The sequence below is a fragment of the Xyrauchen texanus genome, chromosome 13 (genome assembly GCF_025860055.1).
Source record: "Xyrauchen texanus isolate HMW12.3.18 chromosome 13, RBS_HiC_50CHRs, whole genome shotgun sequence".
NCBI lineage: Eukaryota > Metazoa > Chordata > Actinopteri > Cypriniformes > Catostomidae > Xyrauchen > Xyrauchen texanus.
In genome coordinates, this window is record NC_068288.1 from 41,066,984 (window position 1) to 41,092,328 (window position 25,345).

The following is a 25,345-nucleotide window of genomic DNA, read 5'->3' on the forward strand; positions in this document are numbered from 1 at the left end:
CAAATTTCCAATAAAAGATTCACTTATTAGAACTAAAAGATAAAAATAAAAAAATGATCTGTTAGATACCTCTTCATACATATCCAATAAACAGGGGTTCCAACAGCTTTTGATCAAAGAATTTCCATGAGTTTTCCAAAACATTTTCCAGACACAACACTCAGAGAGCGATTTTAACATTAAATATCGAGCATAAAACATTTATAGAAATATCTATTACTTTCCATTACTTTGAGATTTAACTAATTTCAATAACTCTTCTAGGCCTGGGGAAATATACAAATCCCCAATATTTCCAGGTTTTTCCACAATCATGGGAACCCATAATCGATGACGGATTAAAAAGATCAGCTTCAATTTTAAGTTTCATACAAGCTTGTGGATTGCAGCTCACATACCTGATCAGTGGGAGTATAGTCGCTCTGTTTCACAGTGTCAATCCTATCCAGGAAACTACAAAGAAATAGAGAAATAACATTAAAACTGAATCGCCAAAGACAAATTTGAGAATAATCATCTTTTGGTTTACATCCATAACGTTCCAAATGAAAAGCGATTCAGATTCCATCAAGGATTGTGGTTCCTTGATGATTCTTTTGATTATCCTATCCTTTTATTCAGGGAAGCACAAAACAAAAAGGATCCCAACTATATTATACCTTATTCTATATTTTATTTCTATATTTAATAACTAAAAATATTCAAACAAATTATTACAATTCTGAAATACCTTCTATTAAAAAACAACCCTAATCATAATGCATATTTTCCAATACATATTGTCATTTTTTTTTAAATCTCACTAAAGCTTTTGCACTGGTGTTAAGACTTAATTTATTATGAATAAACATCTTTTTGTTTGCGTCCATCAATTTCCAAATAAAAAGAGAAATGGTCAAATGTGCACCTTTTTTAATTTAATTAACTAGATTATCCAAAAATAGGTATTATTATATCACCATATTATTTAATATATAAAAAACAATTCCAGTAGAAATAACTACTGTGATGTATGCTGTAATCATGATATAAAAGGACTCATAAGTGTCATACTGTGTGCCCAACCCTAATAATCATATTTGAAATATTTCAACACAGATATACACGTCTACATATTTTATTGCAACACATAACAATTTTGTTTTAAATGATTCTTAAGCTCTTAATTCAAATACAGTAGTCTTGCATTCACAAAACACACACACACACACACACACACACACCAAATCACCGCATGACACAAGTCAGCTGTGGCAAAAAATAAAAAATAAAATAAAAAAGGTAGCTGACACAAGCTGCAATTGCAGTATCAGCCAGCAGGTGGCGCATGTTTGTGTCGGAGATCAAAGCAGGCAGAGCTCTGAGTCATAGTGATCAGTGTGCTAAGTCAGACTCTGCTCTAGTCAATGGATCTGCTCTAGTGGGAGGAATCAGAGAGGGCAAAACAGAGGGAGGGGGGCGATCAAGAATCGCTGTTTTAGTCAGGCTGCTATCCGGCGAAACGGCTGCAAACGAAGGGACAAGATGGTGGGATGCTAGAGCTCGGCTCCTGGATCTAAAGGCCACATTCACACTGCAGCTAAATGCCAAACCAAATGTACATTGTATCTGCCTAGTGTGCAAAGAAGCAAACTCAACTACTACTTCATAACACACACTTTAAGACATACATTGTCTGCTAATATACGCCAAAAAGGCATTTGTGTTTATTTCATTTTGGATTGACACTTAGGGAGTGTGGATGCAGCAAATAATAGAATATTTGAGTATTCATATTTTATTAGCTTAAATATTCGAATACCAAATTATTGATGAATGTCCATCCCATATATACCTGTATATATAATTTTTTTATAAAATAATGTAAAACAAGTTCAAAAAATATAAAATTTTATATTGACCTAAAAGAGAAACGTAATAAGTATTTAAAAATATTTTTATATTTTGTTAAAATAATTTTTCATGTAATTCATACGTTTTTAAAGCCTTAAAAGAAAATCACATATTCGTATTTTATTATTAGATTTTTATGTTTCAAGTTAAATATGTAAAAATGACTTCTTAAGGTGTATGAAGCACACATGCAGAAAAAAGCACACCTTAAGAAATATAACAATTATATGACAATTCATTTTGAAAACAGGATTTCATAAGTCTTCATAAAAGCGTTCCAAGCCAACAACCAAACCAAACAGCTCCGAGGTGAATCACATCATTACAAAACTTTGATTTGTAGCGGCAAAATGGCAAAAGTACATGACTGTGTACTTGACATCTTTCATGAGGGAATCAAATTCAATTCCATGGACCATTGCAAATGATGTAATCTAAATTATAATTATAAAAAACAATTGATTTTAAGTTGACCATAAGTATAGAAAAACAATATGCAAAATCTTCTGAGATATATAGATATAGATTATATATATATATATATATATATAATACAAATATATAAGACATTTGAGAGTGTAGGGATACCAACTTGGTTGAGTCATAGGAGTGGGCGGTCTCTGCAGAGATAGTTTGGCGTGGTTTGTCACGACTCTCTGATTGGTGTATCTTTCTTTTTAGGATTTATGGTGGTAGGGCTGCCTCTTGCAGTTAATTAAGAATAACCATCTATGATATTAGTGAGCTAACAAGCTAGGCAAAGTTGCAAATTGTCGTTCATTTTCATAATGGGCTGTCTACGGATGATGACAAAATCACAAGCTCTTGTGAAGTCCATATTTTCCCTCACCTGTCCTATCACGCTCTCTTCAGACCAATCATGGTTTCATTTGAGTACGCTCTGAAATACAGAACAGCAGATGTTCATGAGTGTCATATGAGCACCGCTCTGATCTGTAGTGTTTTACACATGAACACATGAGGCCGAAGATACAGTATTTCGGCAGTCTCAGAGCAGTTCTGTGTGCTCGAAACACAAGAAATGAATTCCATCTCGTGCTCTGATTATGTGTTGCACACAGTGCAGCTGTGCTCTAGTTCGGTTTGTGTGCATTGCTAATGCACGCTAACCGCGTTATTTTTAAAGCACTCCAGATTTACTTCAGTTGCACATTTGCATAATTACAAATATGCTTGTCCATTACAAGTTTAGAAACAAATCTAAAGTAACCCCATGGCACTGGGGTTTTGTTGGCCGAGGAGGAGATGAGGACTTCATGTTTGAGTTGACAACAGCTTTGTGCTCCTTCCAAACTAAACATAGAAACAACACACACATACATACACACACACACACACTTCCTTCCTTTCCAAAATTAAGGCTCGAGACACTTTAGCAATCCCATGTGCTAAATTATTACAGAAATATATTACTATTGTATATCGCAATAATAATAATTAAAAAGTTATCATCAAGTGTGAACACCCTACAGACTTCAACATGATTGCTGCTGTTAAAATGTAATTTTATTGTATTTTCTCTTATATATTAGGGCTGTCAATCTATAAACATTTTAATCGAATCACTTATACGGTGTCCCGATTAAAATCGCATATACAAATACATGCTGAGAAAGCCCTCATATAACAATAATTCAATATATAATGATGAAATAATTATACATAGTTAAATTTAAATATTTAAAAAATAAATATATACATACACACAAAAAAAATACAACATTCTTGTGGCAGAAGAGTTAATCATTGATAAGACAATACAAAAAGCGGCTTTAGAATACAATGTATTGTTTACTATCAAGTTAAATATCCAACTTAGAACACAGCTTGAGATCTCTTAGTTCGGATTCGCGCTCCAAGTGTTTTGAACGTAACGCATGTTAGTGTTGTGCTGCTGCTGGCTGGTTGTTTTCTTCACTGTATAAACTGCTCATTACCACACAGCTGAAGTTTAACTTACTGCCCTCTGGAGTAAACAGGTGGTACTACAAGCTTGTATTTCTCAGGAATCTTCCTTATTACGGTCCGGGGGCATTGCGATTAATTGCGTAAATATTTTTAACACATTAAATTGATTGGTGTATCTTTCTTTTTAGGATTTATGGTAGTAGGGCTGCACAATAAATCATTTTAACCATGATCAAGGCTTCTGCCTCTTGCGGTTAATTAAGGATAACCAATTTAACCATCTATGTTATTAGTGAGCTAACAAGCAGAAATGACTGAGACTGCAAAATAGTAAAGGTCTAAACAAATTTAGGTCTGTTTCTAACACAAACCTATCAAATGTTTTTAAAAGACAGCGCACACAAGTCATATAGTCTTGTATGATACTTTATGGTGCCTTGTACTTGACAGTCTCTGTGCTCATTAACTTCCTTAATGAGAGTCCACAATATTCTCTATTTATTTATTTAGCTTTAGCTTTATTAGTTTAGCTTGTGTTCCACAGAAGAAATAAGGTCATAAAAGGAACCATATGAGAGTGAGTAAATGATAACAGAATTTTCAAGTTTGGGTGAACTCTCTCTTTAAATTCTTTGTAAATCTCATCCCTATCCGTAACTAAGCGTAACTCCTAAATCAAGTAATCTGAGAAGGAATCGGAGACAAAGCGGGAAAAACAGCAGGGCGGACAAGGCTGTAAACCCCCTCCTTTCACCCCAAGCCCAACTGGAATGTGACATACAGGGTTGAAATTTGACAGCAAGGCAGCAGGTCCCACACACAGCGGCATGGGTCTACAACTGCACTAATGTGTGTATGTGCACGCACGTATGTGCGCACGCAACACGCACAGCAGGCCATTCAAATTAAAGTGTTATGGCATGTCAAGTGGAAGGTGGCATTAACTAGGGATGCGCTAAACTACATATTTTTCTAAATTGATTAATCTGCGATAAGGAAACCTTGCGAAATCAAGCCGATTTTGCGTTCACCTAATGCATTTCTCAGGCTAGAAACATATTTTTTCTACACAAGTATGCATACTAGGGCTGTTAAATTAAAATGTGAATATTCATAGAATTTAAGAAAACATTTACATTTTAATGCTAAAATTGTGCATTCTAATTTTGGATGTGTGCCAAGCAATGACGATGGCTTCAGATCGATCGCATTCTCGCTAAAAAAAAAAAAAAAAAACAAAACTAAAGACTGTTTACAAATGCAGTTTAACAGAAAACAAGTGTCTTTAATTTCGAAAATATTTGAAATGAAAATTCAAATTTAGTTTCTCAATTGACAGCCCTAATGCAAACGCAGATGGAAGACATCAATACACAAATTTCACAATACGATACAATATGAGCACCCCCAAATGTTTCCCTCAAACTTATTCAAGGATTTGACATGTCTTTAAAATCATAAATGCCACAAAATTGTCTGACCAAAAAAAAGCAGAGCTCAAGTAACTTAAACAACAGCACTGCATTTATTTAGTTTGAAAACTAATATGAACTCACCGCTACAGTACAATCTACTTGCCGTTTGCCATCGATCTTCTTGGCTATGCCCTGGATGTGTGTTGCTCTGTTTTCCTGTGAGCGCTTAGCGCCTCCTCTCTGGAGTGGAGACTATTCGCAGCTCTCAATGATTGGTTTTAATTACACTATACTGTGTTTGTTTATCTATTATACAATACATATGGTATTGTACAGTGAGCGTTGTATCGTACGATCCAATCCGATATTATATATTTTTTAAACCCTAGCAGATGGGGCCACTTGGCTAAATTGCCAACGTGCGGTCCGGTTAAAAATGCTTAATGTGCATTTTTGCATTATTGTGGCGTTAACAAACCTTAGTACTCAAGCAGGTGATAGAGTTACCTTTAGAAGTCTTATTGGTATTATTCAGGCAAGTTGCTGCAAATATATTGACTTCCTCTGTAGTTAATTTAAAAAAAAAAAGCTTACTGTGCCAATGTAGATATACATTGGTACGTGCCGCTAAAAATGTAAGCACTTAACTAGCTAGCTGAAATCACAGTCATGAAATCAGCTGGTTAGGAAGTATTAGCTGGATAGCGGATACCTCGCCCTGTTGTCATATAAACAAGTAATGAGGCTAGATGGCCGCCAGCTAGCTAGCTATCTGGCTAATATGATATTGTTTGTGTAAAAGACAGCACTGACAATGCAATACTGCTATCAATTGAACACAACAACAACTCTAACATCAACACCATTGCTGTTTATGTACTATTTAATTATTCATCAATAACTATCAAAAGCGCTCTCACGTCCACTAACTTAATGATTTCTTCATCATGTGATGTTTATTGGCAGTTGCAATCCAGTTTATGTCCAGCATTACTGCCACCTATTGAGCTGGAGTGTGATGAGTCACAAGAAAATCTTTCAGTGGAGTCAAACGTCCGCTAAAGACGATGAAATTTATGTAGGATTAACCCCTAAGCTGAGTAAACTTCATGAACTTTAAATTAAAAGGTAGTTTAGCCTGTGGAGTTTACTTGTAAACAAACAAGTTATGTAAACATTTATTCTTGAGGTCTTGCAAAACACGTGGAATACATTTCCTCCCCCATTAATGGTATGAAATGTAGATTGTGATAAATATCGATATTGACCGATATTAAAAAAGTTCTAATATTTTTGGTCATATCGGTGAGCCATACTGCAGCAGTGGACAGTTCACATGCCTAATATAGCGCCTAACCAAAAATAATCCTAACGTTGTAAATGCAACACACACTTGCATTGTTATGATTTTATCATTTTGGAACACTACAAAGAAAAAAATCCAGCTAGCATAACTAGAGGCCTCTGTATTCATGTACTTGTGTAGAGTACGTTTCGGCCCGGTAGTCTGAGTCCTGTTCGTTTGTGGGTTCTTTAGTTGTTTGATTGATTAATGCGACGTGAAGGCAAAGAGAGGTATCTTTATGACATAGATACCTCCAGGCTTGCCATACATAGCTGCATCACATAATCAGATTATTTAATCTAATCGCATATGTTGTGTACTTCATAATTCCAATCACATTTTACTGTCCAAATGAGGGAATTTTAAGTGAATATAGAAATACCATGACTGGGCTGTGTCTCATTTTGAGGTCCTGTCGTATTATCTAAGCACTCCAAATAAACCGTGGACCGGCTGCAGTCAAAGCAGCTTCTGAAGAGTGAGTGAAGATGAAACTCTGATACGCACAACCTTAGCGGAGGTTCAAACCAAACTCCCATGAAAATACAAGCAAGGATTTTGATAGCGAACATAATGTGTGAAGTGAAGACTTTAGAACAGAAATACATTATTATTGCATAATAGAATAGAATAGATTAAAATAAAATAAAAGAGTAGAATTGGCTGGGTCGTCTGGGTTATATTAAAAATGGTGTAAATGCATCTTTGACCAAAAAGAGACCCATTTTAAGAAATTGGAAAATTTCTGACATTTAAAATATAATTGGTTAAAATATGAATATATTGGTTCAATGGTTCAGGTGTAATAGTCAAATACCTGACCAGCGTGACACATCAAGCATCAATAGAGAAATAAAGAGAAGCAACTAATGAGAGACAGACGGGAAGGGGGTTTGCACAGCCAGTTGTGTTGTGACCACAGCCGTTGTCTAATACCATTTCTCAATTATTGCATTTCTTCCTATTAATAGCACATTTCCAACAATAGCCCAGGCCCACTGGTCAGAAAAAATACAACTCATGCCCCTCTGGGTACAATAGTTGAGAATGCATACAGCCTCTGCTGTCGTAATGCCAAGTAGAAGAGACAGCTATAGCTGCAACGGAGTATATTTAGGCACGCATTCCAAATCTAGGCTCAACTCAAGTGGAATTCTAAAATCTGAACGTCTGCACGGCAGGACGTTAGAGAACAGGAAATTCTAGTTGTGTGTCGATCTCTGTCAATAGTTAATACATTCTGGTTTGGATCAAGTTTATGGCACAGGCTTTGAAAACCGGTTTAAAAGTGTGAGATAGATGTGTCAAGTCAAAAACACACGAGAGTGTTGCGAGTAAATAAAGACAGAGTTGTCGCTTTCTAGGAAACAATTTCTTTAACGTGTATGCATCAGTATGTCCAAACTCTTTTTAGTATGCACAAATGAAAAAAAAAACACTTCAAGCTGTAAATGGATGGTCTGTTCACACACACATACGCAGCATCACATGAGTCATATGACTTGGATCACACAGAATTTCTGTTCATCTCCCTTTATTATATAAAAATCATGCAGCTCATTCATCCTTAAAGCAAATCATTACAGCTGCAAGTAAAAATGCAGCAACATTAAACAACTAGATACTAAAAAAATATGTAAAAACTGCCTATTAAGAATTAATTTTAAAAAAAAAAGTTAAGGATTATAATAAGTTATTAAACTATAATAGTTAAACTATTTAAGTTTACTATTACACTAAATAACAATTTGCAACTACAACAAAAATACAAGTACTTAATTATTATCTGCAATACTGCATTTCACAAGATGGCACCCATAGGTACTGTATAAATATTTTTTCCATTTACTTAAACTGCAGTTCACTGAAAAATATAGTTTATGTATAAATGCGAATGGTATCACTGTCAAATGGCCCAGAAGAGCTGTTTGTCCCAAAATGCAAAAGACTTTGTTTAAATGCCAAAAATATCAGGAGAACTCAACATATATTGTAGCTGCTGGTCTCTTTGAACTATAAATGGAAGAACTTTTTAGAATGAATTACAGTATACCTTATTCTAACCATTTGTGTGAAACGATTTTCCCATTCAGACATTCAGACCAACTAAGCTAAAAACAATTAACAAATCACTGCTAAGAAAAATTCATTTGACTTTTACATAAACGCCATAAGCACCAGTTGTAAACATAAGTATTCTGAAGTAAATAAATTAAAAAACTGCCACTGTGTTGATACTTGTTTGATTGCCTGTACCTTACTGGCTTATAAATGCGTTCCGAACTGGGCAGAAGTCAGTGGAATTTACAACTCAGATTGGGAGTTTGAGCCAAACAGCTGTTCTGGGTAAGACACCGATGGCACTATCTATTCATTTATTCAGAGGAAAGGTCCAAAATATGATAAGTTAAGTGATCATAGTGCTAACAATGATCTAGATTAACACCGGAATGGTGAAAACCAGTATAGCACTGTCACTTAAATAAACATCAAACCCAAGAAAACATTACTGGAAGATATTAATATCTACACAATCCTTTAGCATGTGTTAAGTTGAAGTCTCTGTAGTGATCTACAAAAGTGATCTGAACATAATAGAAAACATAAATAGCTTAAGAATAATAATGACTACATTTTGAAGTTAATCTATTTTCTTAATTAAATGCTACTATAATTAATACCATCAAGCAAAAGTCTGAAGTGTCCAAAAATCTTTAGAACTTTTAGAATGGCAGCTGGACTGACTATTATTTAAACTTTAAAGGCAAAATATATTATAATATATGATTAGGTTCAAAAGTTGTGAAAATGCTTCTATTTTGCATCATTATAACTTAATTTAGGCCGTTTTTTTCCTTACAAAGGATATAATCAGCATAACAATGAGTGAAAAGTTCAATAGAATTTCTTAGTATTTGCTGTGCCTTTGTTACTTAAAAGGACAGCACGCACCTGAACAGGCATTGACATGTTGTTTGTACAGCGGAATCTTAAATATTTCTTATTTAAATCATAGCACTCCTTTTTAATTTTTCAAATTCCCAAAACGTATTTCTAGGTTTAAATTCTTATTTGGATTTTTGATCCCCACTGTGTGTGTGTGTGTGTGTGTGTGTGTGTGTGTATATATATTTTACTAATGAATAGCAGTGTGTAGCATTATTCAAAAACAGCTAGAAAACAAGACATTTGTCTTATTATTTAAACTGAATATGTAAATTAAAATAATCCAAGTTACTTTTGCTAATTAAAAAGCCAACAAGAAATATGAAAAAAAGAAGAATGTGTACACGGAGAGTAGAGTGAGCTGCTTGTTGATGATCATGGTAAAGCTGATAATATCCTCATCGCTTACTAATCTGGTTAATGTTACAGCTCATCTAGTTAACAGCGGAGCATTAAAAGTGTGGATTAGGCAGCTTCCGGGGCCAACACAGAAAAGACTGTTTAGACTCAGAATGGGCTGTGTGTGTGTGTGTGTGTGCGTGGCATACTACGGTACTAAGAAACATGGTTGCGTTCAAGAACACGTTTATTGTTGAAAAAATTTAGTTGCATTGATTGCAACTGCTTCTATTTATGCCTGAAATTTTTTTTTGTGCATTATAAAACATCCTACTGTATGCAATCATATTTGTCTGAAGCTTTACATGGAAAAAAGCTAGCTACATTCATCTCTGAAAATCTGTTATTTCAATGCTAATTGTGAATTAATCAAAAGCCTTTACATGCACAAGCACACATCTCCAAGTTTATAATGCCAGAGTAACGGTCGGGAGCAGCAGAAAGACTGAGCGAGGGAACAGTGGAAGAGAAAGAAAAGAGAGAAGGCTGTGTCTGACATTACAGCGGCACTCCAAAAATAGCTCCCTGGCGCCCTGGCCTCCAGCTCGGTTGTCATAGCGACAGAACCACAGGCGCTATAAATAGACTATCAGCTCCAAATCTTGTGTGACTAGAGAGAGGCCAGAGAGAGGGAGAGACAGACAGAAAGAGCGGAAAGAAAAAGACAGGGAATGGAGGGAGAGAGAGACAGAGAGAAGGGGAGGAGGGAAAGGTGGAGAAGGGCCAGTCAAAAAGAGAGGGGAATGCAAAAAATAAAATAAGAGAACGAGAGAAAAAACAGGTCTCCTTTCGCAAAAGAGGGAGGGGAAGAAAAGAGCGGGCAGAGAAAAAAAAAAAACATGGTTAATTTAGGAATTCTTTTCTCCATGCACTGGATTTACATTTACTCGATACAGACAAGCAGGAACGTTTGTCTGATTAACGAAAATAAAATTCATTGTTTTCGGTATTACTCACCCCCATTTTTGCCATGCATTGGATTTGTATTTACGAAACATGAACAAGTATGGATTTTGGATTTTAATAATGGTTATGATCTGGGGTTGCTACAATTGGTCAGGTCTAGGCTCAGCAACATTATGCGGCAATAAAACGAAGTCAGCTGAGTATCTGAATGTACTGAATGACAAGGTTATCCCATCACTGGATTTTTTCTTCCCTGACGGCACTTGCATTTTCCAGGACGACAATGCCAAGATTCATTGGGCTCAAGTTGTGAAAGAGTGGTTCAGGGAACATGAGGAATCATTTTCACACATGCCACCACAGAGTCCTGACCTTAACCCCATTGAAGTCTTTGGGATGTGCTGGTGAAGACTTCACGGAGTGGTTCGACTCTCCCATCATCAATACAAGACCTCGTCCAAAACATTTATGCAACTCTGGACGGAAATAATGTTGTGACGTTGCATTAGCTTGTCGAAGCAATGCCACAACAAATGCATACCATAATCAAAGCTACAGATGGTATTGACGACGGGAGAGTCGAACCACTCGGTAAAGTCTTCACCAGCACATCACAAAGACTTCAATGGGGTTTCAATAGAGTTAAGGTCAGGAATCAGTGGTGGCCAATTCATGTGTGAACATGATTCCTCATGCTCCATGAACCACTGACTTCACATGCACAACTCACCACGTGTCCCACCGAGAGCGAAAATCACATTACAGCGACCACAAAGAGGTTACCCCATGTGACTGTACCCTCCCTAGCAACCGGGGCAATTTGGTTGCTTAGGAGACCAGGCTGGAGTCACTCAGCACACCCTGGATTCAAACTCGCGACTCTGGGGTGGTGGTCAGCGTCTTTACTCGCTGAGCTACTCAGGCCCCTGTGGAAAACAAGGTTACATTTTCTGGTATTACTCACCCCCATTTTTCTCAAGCATTGGATTTATATTTATGATACGTGAACAAACAGGAATTAAACGTTTCTTTTGTAACAAAAAATCTGTAAGCTCGGTAGTACACACGTTTTTTTCTGACAACAGAATAACCCTAATCAAACGTCCCCCCCCCCCACCCCATGCACCAGATTTACATTTATGAAACAGACAAGCAGGAATGTTTGTCTGATTAGCGAAAAAGTTTGTAGAAAACAATGTACATTTTTTCGCCAATACCCCATTTTCCATATGCGTTGGATTTGCTTATGAAACGTTTCTTTGGTTTTGAAAATATAGAATACACATGGAAAATATTTAACATTTTTCGAACCTTAAATGCTTCTATGAAATATTATTTTTTCTCTCTTACTAATAGTGAAGAAGCAGAAATGCAAAGTTCCTCTGTATATAAAAACAACATTTGTTAAAAAAAAAAAAAGTTAATTACAGTAGTCTGATTTGTGAAAATAAAATTTGTAGAAAACATTGTACATTTTTCTTGGCATTACTTGCCCCCATTTTCCCAATGCATTGAATTTATGTTTATGAAACGTAGGAATTCAACGTTGCTTTAGTTCCATAAAATAGTAAGCTTGTAAAAAAATATTTTATATTTTACATTTTTAAAAAGCTTTCTATAAAAAGTTTATTCTCTCTTTTTTCCCCTCCACACACTGAATTTATGTCTAAAAAATTTAAACGAGCATGAACGCAACGTTTCTCAGATTTATGAAAATATTTAAACTTGTACAAAAACAAGCTTGTAGAAAATAACTGCACATTTACTTGGTGTTACACACAGCATAACTCTAATGAAACAGCTTTTTCTCAATGCACTGCATTTACAAAAACACAAAAGAATCAATGTTTCTCTGGTTTACAAAAACATAGAAAGCTTGTAGAATATATTGTCCATTTTCTCTGAAAACAGCATAACCCCAATGGGACATTTCTAATTATTCTTTCTTTAGTTCTTTACATTATTACTATCTCAGCCATTTTCTATCATTGCAGTGACACTACGAGCAGAGGCAGGAAGAACGAGAGAGAAAAGTTGCGAGATGAAAAAAAAAAAAGACAGAATTGCTTTGCATAGCCACACTGTTTGTCTCTGCATCAAAAATTATGTTATTGAGCCAACAAAACTGCCACGGCTTTCAACAAAGAAACAAACATGAATGAAAACACGAATGCATGCATGCGCACACACAAGTTCAATATGGACACCTGGCCATGTGACAGGAAGAGCCTTGAAAAAATGTGCTCATAACGGGACGAGTTAGCGTCAAACGCTCATCTCTTGTTGATTGTATGTCTGTGTGGATTTGATCTCGAAACACCACCGTCATTCTCTTCTGCCTCTCTCTTTAGCACTTGGACAAGTTGCAAGTTCCCTTCCAAACGGTCATTATTTCAAGCTCATTTTTGTCCTTCACTGAAGAGATGCATTATTTGCGATATTTGCGGATTCCCCCTCTCTCAAAACTGTCTCCTTCTGCTGCCAGTGAGTGAACCAGTAAGTTAAATATAGCTCTCCCTCTCTTTCTCCGCTCTACGTTTACATAAGCATGCAGCGGAGAGGGGTGGGGGCACTTCCGGTCTAAACGGCTCAGCCTAGTGTCTGATCCACAACAGCCGCCAGTGGCTATGGAAGAGGACACACAAATGCACCGCAATGCAGGAAACCTTTCACTTTGCGTTCACTTTCAAACTTTCTTACCACCAAGTCTTTTTCAACTCATCTTTCAATCACTTTTCCCCTCATTTATCTCCCTCACAAGACCGATACATGCTACACATACGAAGACTGTCAGACAAACAATAGATCTAAACAGAGCACCACCAATCTGAACAATGACCAAAAGAACTTTGCAATGCAAATCAGCTAGGTCAAAATCACTATCATTATAACAGTAAAGAACATTCACCAAGTACTTTGCACTAGACAATATTGCTTTCGACAATACTATTCAAAACCAGCATTCAAAAGCTTAGAGCAATGAGTATGTACAGTAGTTTAATCTTGTGCTTTAAACTACAAGTCAAAAGTTTGGAAAACTGACAAAATGTATGTTTCTCAAGATCTTAAAAACCTTTTTATTTGAAGATAAATATAAATTGTACCTATATTGAATTTCTCCATATGTACAGAACAAAATAATTTTTTCTTTTTTTCCCTTAAAGACATAGGGTAGTTAAATTGGACTGGACAGTGTAGGAAAAGCTGCCAACAAGTCCCCAGTATACATGGGAACTCCTTCAGTAGAGTGCAGTGCCCGCCCACTTTTTCAGCATTTATAAAATTCTTCATAGGAGTTTTAAGCCATGAACCAAATCAACCAGCTACAACGTGAATAACAGCATTACAACCTTTGATTTGAAGCCAAAAACTATTTGAAAACCGGACAAATAGACAAAGATACAAGATGGTGTACTTCACATCTTTAAAGAGGGAATAAATTACAAACCCATGAAGCATTCCGAATTATGTAATTTAATTAAAAACAATTGGAAAATGTAAAACAAATCTATTAAAACTATTATAGTGCGGAGCTCTTTTGCTGCACTTTGTTTACAACAATTCTCCAATTAGTGGATCATTTCCCTTTAGGATCATGGGTATTGTAGTTTTTCACCAGGAATTCCACCACTGAACAGTTTATTTTTTTAAATAATGTTGAAATTACATAGACTGATGGCTTTAACAGAAGCACTGACCATCAATTACCAGCTCAATATAGGTCTATCTTTACAATCGATTCCCCTATGGAGAAGACTTATGGGATTTTTACTTTCAGAACCAGACTGTTGCACTGCTTTAAACAAGCCAAAACATTTGTAATTTTCAAAAGATATTTATTGATTTGTTTAACTTTTTTGGTCACCATGTAAATTCCAATATATTTGTTTGTGTTAATTCATAGTTTAGATGGATTTACTATTATTCTAATGTGAAAAATAGTATTCATTACAAATTAGTAAGTATATAAAAACTTTTGTTTAGGAGATGTATTAATGGGTGTACTTTCAACAGAATACTCACTACTGTGCGCAGTCGATCAGTTGGTACTCATTGGATCTTTCAAAGCAAGCCCGCACTCCTTCATCCTGCCAAAGGGTCTTTGTATGTTCATAAAATTCCTGTTGGGAAGACAAGTGGAAGAGATAAAGTAGCTGTTGGTATCCAAACAATCTTTTACACCTCCATAGTTTGGCTGTGTATAGATTTTTTAGCAAGTTTGTTTGGTGTATTGAGTCTTTGTGCATGCTAACTGGTATAAAATCAAGAATGGCACCACCGATTGGTCCATTTGAGATCGAGTGATTCTGTCAAGAGATTCTGTATGGCCAATGGCTGTCTTAGTGCATCTATGAAACCAGGAATGCCTGTTTGATCTTGGATGATTAGTATTTGGATATATCGAGTTAGGGAGTTATCCCTACGATTTTTGAAGTCAACTATTTATAATGCTATAAATAAATAAACTTGACATTCATGAGAATCAATCATAAATGGATGATAAAACTACATCTTCATAGACAAAAAGTAAAAAAAATATATATATATTAAAATTTGCCTTCCAAGTATACTTGGGATGGATAATACATCACAACCATTTCTGTTATCACCAATATAAATAATTATTTTAATATATGGCTATTGGACGTTACTACAAAATTAAGACTTATTTACTGTTTAATTAAGAAGAATGTTTACTGATAAATGAAGAATTAACACTACCTTAAAAAGATAGTGATCCAACCTTTAAAAGGAATATTCCGGGTTCAATACAAGTTAAGCTTAAATCAACAGCATTTGCAACAATGTTCATAACAACAAAAATTATTTTAGACTCGTTCATCCTTTTCTTTAAAAAACAGCAAAAACCAAGTTAACAGTGAGGCACTTACAATGGAAGTGAATGGGGCCAAATTTTGGAGGGTTGAAAAAGGCAGAAATGTGAGGATTCTAATTTTATCAAAACACATTAATTCTTCCATTACATGTACACGTGTATTATTTGAGATATAAAGCTGTATAAATGGATGTTTTTATGGTCATTTTAGGGTTTACTGCATTAAGGCATCATGGCAACCAAATTGCTAAATTGTATATCATTTTTCACCCAAAATGTTAATTATTCTAAAATAATGTTAACACATAATGTTTACGTCTTGTGGCTACACTTATACTGTTAACACATAATGTTTACATCTTGTGGCTACACTTATACTAAGTCTTAACCATTTCCTTTAAATCTTTTTGCATCGAGTAAATGATAACAAATTTTCATTGATGAACTATCCGATGTGCTAATTTTAAAATCATGCTTTTTAGTTCAGGTGCATTTTTCAAATGGTATTTATTACTTTTTAGGTTTTTATCTCAAGGGTATAAATGGGTATGAATTATGCATTGAAATTGTCTATTTTACAATGTTCTTGTTTCTAGTGGACACACACAATATCCTCTCTTCCTCTTTCAGTAAATATGCGTCCCACAAAAATGCATCACATACAAACAGCACAACTACACACTTTGTGTATAACAAAAGCCACATTCACGGTGGTGTTCGAGACAGAACGAAGCGATTCTGACCGCCCACTGCAATCCAGAAGCAGTTGTGAAGCATGAATGAGCATTGAAATGAAAAACTTCCAATTTGAGCCAAAATTACGCAAAGCGGGACGCAGACAGAATCATCTCCCCTTGCAAAGCCGTTAACATGTATCACTGATGGTGCCATGAGATGAAGGGGTGAATCGGAGCAGATAACAGAGCAGATATCGGTTCACAGGATGCATGAGAGACCGGAGGGACAACAAAGTGTCTTGTTGTTGTGTTCAGAACATTCACTGGTAGCTTTCACTTTGGCTTGGCTCCTCTATATCTCCAACCACCTCTACACTGTTAAATGTGTAGGACAAGAGCAGTGTACTTGAACATAATGCCACCCATCAACTTTCTCTACTCTTCTCCTAAATATTTATTTGTGGATATCTGAATTGTTTTTTTTTCCCCATCAACAGGTAGTGGTGGTATGGAGCATGTCTTACAGCATTTACAGAATTCTCCATTAATACTGAAAATTCAGGAATATACACAGCTGATCTCCTGGGATTTTCACACAAAACAGTCTCTAGAATGTATTCTGAATGGTGCTAAAAACAAAAGCATCCAGTGAGTGGCAGTTCTGTGAATGGAAATGCCTTGTTGATGAGAGAGGTCAACAGAGAATGGTCAGACTGGTTCAAACTGACAAAGTATTCGGTAACTCAGATAACCGCACTGTACAATTGCGCTGAGAGGAATAGCATCTCAGCATGCTCTTCTGAGATGCAGGTTGCAGCTGCATCTCAGAAGATTGGTGGCACGAGGGGGACCTACACAATATTAGGCAGGTGGTTAAATGCTGTTCACCCCATGCTTCACAGTTGGGATGGTGTTCTTCAGCTTGCAAGCCTCACCCTTTTTCCTCCAAACATAACGATGGTCATTACCAGAGGATATTTCTCCAAATAGTAAGATCTTTGTACCCATGTGCATTTGCAAACTGTAGTCTGGCATTTTTATGGTGATTTTGGAGCAGTGGCTTCTTCCTTGCTTAGCAGCCAAACAGGTTATGTCAATATAGGACTCGTTTTACTGTGGATATAGATACTTGTCTACCGGCTTCCACCAGCATCTTCACAAAGTCCTTTGCTGTTGTTCTGGGATTGATTTGCACTTTTTGCACCGAACTACGTTCATCTTTAGGAAACAGAATGTGTCTACTTCCTAAACACAATATTATGGCTGCGTGGTCCCATGGTGTTTATACTTGCATACTATTATTTGTACAGATGAAAGCGGAACCTTCAGGCCTTTGGCTAAAAAAAAAATAAGTTAATGACTTCAACCTAAGTGTATTTAAAATTCTTTAAAAAAATTATGCTAATACCATTCGCCAATTTCCTCCTAGCCGGACAGCTTAACAACCAACAAACAATTTACGTTAACTTAGCAGAGTTTATACTGAATTGAAATAGTTTAACTCAACAGCAACAATGCTGAAATAGTTGTCTATAAACTTCAATGAGTCTTTATTTTCTAAAGAGACATGGCTAAGTTATAAATGTCAATAATTGCATTAGCAATTTTTTTTTTGTCTTTCTCTTACCACACAATCAACCAGTTAAACTGGTTCCCAGCTGGCCCTGGGGCCACCGAGAAAGGGCGGTGAGAAAGAGAGCGAGCGAGCGGGTGGGGCAGTGTCTTTGTAGTAATGCTAAAACTACATCTACTTCCTGCACTCATTTCAGAAGTATAACAGATACCATTAAACTAAAACTCATCCTAACTACTGAATCACATCACTCAACTCCAAAATTAATATACAAATCGCCCAATTGAAGTAAAAATTGCCTTTGTTTTATTTACATGCCATACTCGCCAGTTACTTTGTTAGGAAATGCACTGCAATATTATAAATTGTTTAAATAACTATAGGGACATGTGCATTACTTTTTACAATTTAATTCCCATGTCATATCATAAGGACAAAAATATATGTTTTAATCAAATTAATTCAAAATGTCAGACACAAAGCCTGGCAGGTAGTAAGCTATTTTGTACATGCGGCATGGTGACCCAAGTTTGAGGCCGGTTTGAAATCTCAATCTAAAAGCTGGAAGAACTTTTTACAGACAGTAATATTTAATTGATCTGCCATTGGCAGGAGTGGCAAAAAGTTGATTTTGGACCCTGGGTGAGGCAACCATTTTAACCTTTACATTAAATTACAACATTGGAATTCTGATAAACAGTGAAGTCCATCCAGTTTTCAGGCAACTGGGTAGCTCAGCGAGTAAAAATGCAGACTACCACACCTGGAGTCACGAGTTCGAATCCAGGGGGTGCTGAGTGAATGTCTCAGAAGTGGTTCTCGCTCTCGGTGGGGCGCACGGTGAGTTGTGCTTGGATGCCGCGGAGACAGTGTGAAGCCTCCACACGTGCGATGTCTCCACGGTAATGCACTCAACAAGCCACGTGATAAGATCTGCGGATTGACGGGCTCAGACGTGGAGGCAACCGAGATTCGTGTTCCGCCACCCGGATTGAAGCGAGTAACTATGCCACCATGAGGACTTAGAGCGCATTGGGAATTGGGCATTACAAATTGGGGAGAAAAATCACCCCCACAAAAAATCAATTATATTATGTATTATGCTATATTTATCTATCTATCTAGTTATTCAAATATTTTAAACCTAGTCTGAATGAGCAGATGAAAGCATTTGTCTTTTCCATTTTTAAGCCCATAGGGCCACCAAGTTTGAGTCACCTGTAATTAAATCTTAACCAGGCCCATTGGCGCAGGTCAGGGCTGCTCTCCACTCCGCTTTCCCCAGACACAAAGCACCTGTCTGAGTGATGAGGGAGCAGGGAGGTCCTGGGTGACAAAGTGTGTGGCTCAGGTGAGGCCCTCTTTAGGGAGGGTTTAGAGGTTTTTACCGGTAATTAGTCTTATGAACAGCATACCATTATACCCAAGTGTCACAAATACACACCCACATCTCCCTCAGGTAGGGTAAGTTTTCAATTCATGTGTTGTCCCCAAGCAATGAACAACTGCTAATTATAATTGCACACATTCCCTACAAATGGATAGAAAGTTATTGCACACAGGAATACTTGCGGTGTGTTCTCACATGAATGTTGGCCGATTCATTTCAGAAATCCACAACACCCATCGGCGGAGCGAAGACTACGAGTATGTCATGCATATGGTATGCTTAATTATTTTTAGGTGTGCGTACTCTACTCACATACTTTTTAATGGAACTTTCATGTTTGCGCATTCTGTTTTTGTTGAATATGTAACTGCTTTTCAAAACTGAATTAATTTAGTATATAACAACTAGTCAGTTTTGCCAAACTTGAATGAATCTACATTACGTTTCTCAAGATTGTAAAAAATCTTTTGCAGGTATAAGCTTGAAATTAGACTGTGCATCTACGCATCCATTTCTTTACAAAACTGAAAAATTATTGATTTGTTTTAAAGATTAGTTGGTCCAGATAGTGAAGGAAAAGCAGACAACAAGTGCCCTGCACACAAGTGTACTCCTTCAATACTGTTTAAAAAGCATCCCACGTCTAATTTAGACAAAGGCTACCTATGGTTTAAGAGCTTTGATGACTATATTACTATTTTCCACATTTTAGAAAAATACTAAAGAATGAGTAGGTGTGTACAAACATTTGACTGGTAGTACACTACTGGTCAAAGGCTTAGGGTCACTTACTTACTCTTTATTATAATTTGTTTCATCACATTTTAGAATAATAGTCAAGTCATCTACACAATTGGGGCTTTTCCACTGCAAAAAAAGAAATGGCTGTATGCAAAATCACACCGTGGTCAATAAACAAGGTGCAGACGGTCCACTCGTTAGCGATGAGTGAAATGAAAAAGTCTCTCAGGAAGTGTATCAGCTGTTGGCCGCACACACTACCACCGGACCTAACAACAGTGTAGGGAAAAGTAAAAAAAAAAACTTAAGTGACTACAGAACCATTAAGGAAAAGTGGAAGTGGTTCGACAAAATGGACGCAATATAAACCTGCGAGCAATGGGAGGGAGAGTGCCCTGGACTGGCGTTGATCCACGATGGAGGATGGTATGTTTTGTTATGTTAACTCTATACTCTGATTGAAAGCTTTACTTTATTTAGTTGACTAGCTACTGGAAGCTTGCTTCTAAAACAACAAGGCCAATTTAACTGTTACACTTATGTATAATCACCATGCAACACAATGAGCTAGTAGCTAACAGCTAATGGCTGTGTTATTGTTTTTTGTCAGTTTGTGTCGGTTTAAGATGATGTCATGTCAGTAGAGGTGGCGCAACTATGACGATCGGCCTATAATCCCACCCACATTGAGGTGGCACTAAACTGCAAAATGAAATGCAAACTCAGAAAAGTAAAGCGAGTAGAGTTGAGGCCATATGTAATAACAGAAATTGAACTGGGAATTATGTTGCAATTATAAAAACCCAAAATAAATAAAAACTATATTATATTTTAGCATCTTCAAAGTAGTCACCCTTTGTCTAGTATTTGCAGAAATTTACTTTTGGCATTTTCTCAACCAACTTCTTGAGGTATCACCCTGGGATGATTTTTAAACAGTATTGAAGGAGATCACATCTATGTTGGGAACTTATATTGGGCTTCTTTTCTTAATTATAGTCAGTCATCCATTTAAAAAAAACTTTGTTTTAAACACAATTTTAGTTTTGTAATGAAATCAATTAAAATGTTAGCATAATTATATTTTTGTCTACAAAACTTATTTGATACATTTAAGAATATGCCTTCAAATCAAAAGGTTTTTAAGATCATGAGAAATATTTCAGTAATTGACCCCAAACTTTTGAACAGCAGTGTTTATGTCTAACTGAAAATAAATTGTGGAGCGACAGTCTCGTTTCAAACGGTACACAAAACACTAATGGAAACAAAGGGGCGTGATGGTATGACAGAATACCTTTCTACTCACCGGTGTGAACTCAAAGTCCTTTTGATTGGCTAAATTGAGGATGTAATCAATTCGAAACCGATTTGCTGGACAGGCTAACTGGACTGGAGGTGCCAACATGGACATCGCTGTCACAATAGTCTGTAGAAGAACAAAAACAAAACAAAAAAGTAAGGGTTTCAGTATGTGATTATTTTCTTTTACAATATCTATCTTAAGTATTTTGGATATTCAGATATCAAGTTAAAGCAGAGAAACTCCTAACACTTACATCTATAGCTTCTTTTATATTATTCTTGATGTCCTGAATTTTCTGTTTTTTCTCTCTGTAAAGAAAATACTTCCATAGTTAAGAGTTCACTTCATTTTTAGCTAACATAAGATAATTATATTACATCATTACATGAAAATGAAATGGCACAAATTCAACAACTTAATAATGTGTGTGTTACATCAATGCATGCAAACATGGTATATTTAATAACATAAAAAAGTCCTGGCCACTCAGGTTAGCACAAATACATCTACCACAGTTTACACAGCATTGCAAAATCTCTACCGGTTGACAATTCGAAGGTTTAATTCCCAAGGCTTTAATGGAATCACAACTGTACTATTGACTGTACTGCACACACCATTATAAGGCTAGTTTTTATCCCGTTTCAGCATTGTTTTAACTCATGTCTACATCTGATGGTCCATATTTTTGTAATCTTGGGAAGATTTCCAGTAAAATGCTATTCCATGACCCAACTTCACTGATTTAGGTCCAGCCTTCACTACTATAGCATCAATTTTAATCTCAAAGTAAACACAAAACTGGTTTCAGACCAGCTGCCAATCAAACACAACAGAGTGTGATAATGCAATTCATTGTATTTATGTATTGAATCTCATGATTATAGAATAGGAGAAGTGTTGTCAAAGTACTGGTACAACGGTACCAAGTCAGTACTACAATTAAAAAGATGCAACGATACCTGTGCTTCTACAGTACCGGTAGTACCGAGCACAGACTTAATTCGGTACCCCACACGGTCTTACTGACACATGACTGCTTTCAAATACTTACACGCTTATTTGAGCGTGTGCTCCGTTACTCCTATTACACTGAAATGAGCAACTAATCCAATTAAAATCGTGATATGTCCTAGTGCGATTATTACACCGTGAAATACTGCAATCTTAGTCTGTATGAGCTGCATGAGATAAAAATAAATGTGTCAAGCCGACCGCTCATACACTGGAAAATCCACTGACATTGAGAATCATTCGCGTTGTATGAGAGATGACAGAGCAGAGCACTAATCCACTCTGAAGCGTTATTTTTATAGAATTTATAGAATAAAATCACAGCATTTTCACTTTAACGATCACACTGAGCCATGTGATTAACGGTTTATACAGAGAGTTTAAACTTCCATCAAAATACACATCAAAATAAAAGCACGATTCATAATAAAAGCCAAACGCCTGAAATGGAAGAAATTGCAACATAAATATATTATAACTTATAGAAAATGTAATCCTCACCATAGAAATAATAATAATTAATGAATAATGATTGTAATAACAGTACAAATTAAGCAACATATATCAAGCAAGAGTGCTTTTGTACTGAATACATTTTGTTAAAAAATTCAAATGTATGTTGATAAGTGATTGTTCTATTTTTTGCTTGTTAAACGTTTTTAAAGGTTTAAGGACATTTTTTGTTAATGAAATTACATTTTAAAACATGGAATTCTGGAAAACTAATAAATTAAAAAAAGGAATTGGGTAAAAATAAATCAGATTCCAGTAGGGCCCTTCATAAAAACAAACAAGTGTTAGAAACACAAAGGAAACATGCATATTTTGTATTTATTATTTACATTGGAATTTTACTTTAGGCTAAAGGAGTGTGTTCAATAACACATTATCATATTAGCACATTTTTCCTGAGGTATCGAAATTGGTTTCGAGGGCCGTAAAATTTCACTAAACACTAAATAGGAGGTATAGTGAGCAATATTTTTCTCCATTAATAAATGTCCTTTCACATGCAGGAAAATTATATGAAGTAAAGCATTTCATACATAAAAACCTGTAGCTGGTACACTTTTATATAAAATACTACTGAAATAATTAATTACAAAACTTAATAATCCCAACAAAACATTATAATCCCAATGCTCTAAAATGAACAACTCAACTGGATTGTAAATACATGGCCTTTTTCAACAAAATTACATAAAGCTTCTACCAAAATGATATTGAAATATCAACATCTTCCTGAATCTTAGAGATTTTATAAAGAACGGAGACTATTAGACTGAAAAATGTTACAGCAAGACGACATCAACAAAAGCACAACATGCAACAAAAGCCATGACGATGGGTGAAAACAAAGTTCTGCTTAAGTAACATCAAAGTACATAGAAATGAGAATCATACTTACTCAGCATTGAAGCCATTGACATGTAAAATGCGCATCTGTTTGACTATGGTGCTTTTTCCCGATTCTCCAGCACCTGAGAGTAAAGAAAAAGAAAGATATAAATCACAAGGGATGTCAGATATCACCCGATACAACATGAATAAAGATTAATTATATTTCGCTGTACCATTTCTTTTAAATGGCAAACATAAACTTTCTCCCAGGGCTGCATATTATGTATGAAAAAGAAAAATGACTGACCGTTCCCTGACATCAAATCAAACAACCAAACAAAAAAATGGTATGGAGAATGCTTATTAAAGAAATACTACAACAACCAAGCCGCACTCCCATAAACCCACCCTTTTCTAAGCTGCTGTGCAAAGGAAAAAACTACATATATTGTCAAAATTGAATTATGATGGAAATCGGGTCTCTTAAGCCCAAAGTAAATTTCTCAATTTTTCCAAAGTAAAAAGCTCAATTTTTCTAACCACACGAACACAAAATACACAGAATGCACATGTGCCTGGAATTATTTGCTCTAATTAGTTGATCAACAAGGTGGCAACACTCACAATTGAGCATTAGCTGTCATTAAGAACCGCTAGAATATGTAATTGCATCAGGAGTAGAAGACAACAACAGTGGATGTGTACGTCAAGAGCGAGTGAGGAGGTCAGGAGATACCTGCAATTGCATAACTTGAGACTGAAGGAATATAAAGACTGTTATGGGTCTAAACTCCTGAAGAGAAATAGTCCAGTATCTCATAGAATTCGTAGCGCACGTGTCAAATGAAGTATACTTTGAAAGGCTAGTGTGCAGATGCTAAGTGTTTTGCATTATATCCGAAGTACACTTTGGGCTTTAGACTATGATCTGTCCTGGGACAGAAGGGTTTGACTCAACTATACTCTGGTTTTTAGAGAAAACAGAGAGTAAAAATTGTAGTAACTACAAAAACCGCACAAAATGAAGTAAATTTGCAGCCATTTTTCTCAGTTTGGCGTAGTTTTGCCTTCATTTTTTTTTTTTTTTTGCTTTTGTTGGATATTATAGAATATAATTTTTCTGAAACATATATGATGCCTCATCATTGGAAAGCTAGTTCTCAGTTTGAGAACTTCAAATAATCAGTGGGCTATACTTTATGAACAGGCAACTGTTGCTTCCTTATAGGGTTGCTCAAATACCAAAATTTTGGCTTCGGTACAATACAAGCCCTGGTATCCTCAGATTTATTGATTAAAAGAACTGCATACAGTCTCACAGATACAAATTATGTGTTTTCCATTAAAAATTTTCTGAATTCCATGTTAAATGTTTTAATTAAATGTTATGATCAAATTGTTTTGAATCAAATTGGTGCATACAGCTTAAATCAAATAAAAATATAAGAATTATTTTATTTTTAAAAATTATTTTATTTTTGGTAAAATAAAATTCTGCTCAACAGTGATGCACCATATTAATGAAAACATTAATTAAAAAAATATCTGATTACCTGTAACACAAGGTTGCTATGGCTGAATCACATCATGCTGATAAAAAACAATTGCATTTGTGATATTGCAAATAATAAAA

At 35.8% G+C, this 25,345-nt stretch overlaps 1 protein-coding gene across 2 annotated transcripts in view; it reads right to left on the reverse strand.

The window, feature by feature from the left end:
- The window catches only part of LOC127653926 (guanine nucleotide-binding protein G(s) subunit alpha), a 48,820-nt gene that overhangs the window by 7,773 nt on the left and 15,702 nt on the right, over positions 1-25,345 (reverse strand). For both annotated transcript variants that reach the window (XM_052140788.1, XM_052140789.1), the window contains exons 2-6: positions 23,780-23,852; positions 21,611-21,665; positions 21,361-21,480; positions 14,857-14,954; positions 399-453 (exon numbers count right to left, since the gene is read on the reverse strand). In XM_052140788.1, coding sequence (XP_051996748.1) covers positions 399-453; positions 14,857-14,954; positions 21,361-21,480; positions 21,611-21,665; positions 23,780-23,852 — 401 coding nt within the window. The remainder of the gene's footprint in view (positions 1-398; positions 454-14,856; positions 14,955-21,360; positions 21,481-21,610; positions 21,666-23,779; positions 23,853-25,345) is intronic.